General features: G+C 52.3%; 1 protein-coding gene across 1 annotated transcript; it reads left to right on the forward strand.

Annotated features, from left to right (window-relative positions):
- Positions 1 to 248: 248 nt before the first annotated feature.
- Positions 249 to 665, forward strand: TM35_000781030 (uncharacterized protein; the record flags this gene model as incomplete). The annotated part of the gene is made up of 1 exon (XM_029031344.1): positions 249 to 665. One exon carries the CDS (start codon positions 249 to 251, stop codon positions 663 to 665), a length of 417 nt encoding a protein of 138 aa, XP_028877363.1.
- Between the last annotated feature and the right edge of the window lie 535 nt (positions 666 to 1,200).

Genomic DNA, 1,200 nt, shown 5'->3' on the forward strand with positions numbered 1-1,200 from the left:
AGCTTGTGTGCGAAAATGTGCCCCAATACAACCGTAACGAGGCCCAGTAGAGCACGGAGGCTGGAAACGCACGGCACTCGCAAAACTGAAAATTCGCCCCTGGAGGTGGGGCTGGGAAGGGCACCCCGGGGACATAATATGTTCTATTGCGGGTATATCGGGTACGACCATACTTGGCCGAATGCACCATATCCCGTCCGATTTGTGAAGTTAAGCGGCCACAGGCCTCGTTAGTACGGCGATCAGTGATGGCGCTGGAACCCGGGGTGCCGTACCCTCCTCAACTTTTTTTTTTGCCAACATCTTGGGGTGGGTTGCCGCGGACCTCTGATGCCAATCACGGCTCGCCTTTGGCAATGAGGGCTGTCCAATCGCGGCGCCCAGCTTACGCACTTCCATCTCCCAGGGAAAAGCCAAACATACTTCACACATTGTTGTGGTGGGGTAGGCGGTGGGGTCTCAAAAAACCAAAATACCTATGGGACGAAATGTTCTTATGGGGGAATGTGTTCTTATGGGGGAATGTGTTCTTATGGGGGAGTGTTTTCTTATTGTGCTTATTTTTCCTTTTCTGCATTTCCCATGGGTCTCCTTTTCACACTACACATGGCAGTAGCGGAACGCCTCAACATCACCATCATGGTACATTTTGCCTTTTATCATAGGGAAGGAAGGGACTCACCACACTTTCTTGTTCTTTGTTCATGGTGCCGCGTGCCACCGAGCAAAAAAGGTGCGGTTGGATGGCCACACCATGTCATGAGGGGAACGGGGAAGGGTCATCTTTGCGGAATACCTTTCAAACCCATCTTACTCAGCGTTGAAGTAGGGAAAGCAAGAGTTTTCCACTATTCCCAACCCCGCTCATTTTATAAGTGAAACATCCCCGGGGGCAACCCCACCCCTCTCTCTTCTTGTTGCGCACAAGGCGCTGACAAGTTGGCCGCCCGCCTTGGGATGTTGGGGTTGTGTGTTCTCCTCCTCTCCCTTCTTCGGGTGAGGGATAAAAAAAGAAAAGGGCAAAACCCGACAACGAGCCTCGAGCATTGCGCGCGTAGACTGGTTGCCGGGTTTCATCCTTTTTTTTCCTCGTCCTCACTCTTCTTTTTTCTCTCAAGTTCAAAGTCCCTGAGCATGATATTTCAGGCCTCAAGGTTCAGCGCCTCGGGACGTAAAGTGCCCCCCGAGCCCCGCCGAAGC

The sequence above is a fragment of the Trypanosoma theileri genome (genome assembly GCF_002087225.1).
Source record: "Trypanosoma theileri isolate Edinburgh chromosome Unknown TM35_Tth_78_V1, whole genome shotgun sequence".
NCBI lineage: Eukaryota > Euglenozoa > Kinetoplastea > Trypanosomatida > Trypanosomatidae > Trypanosoma > Trypanosoma theileri.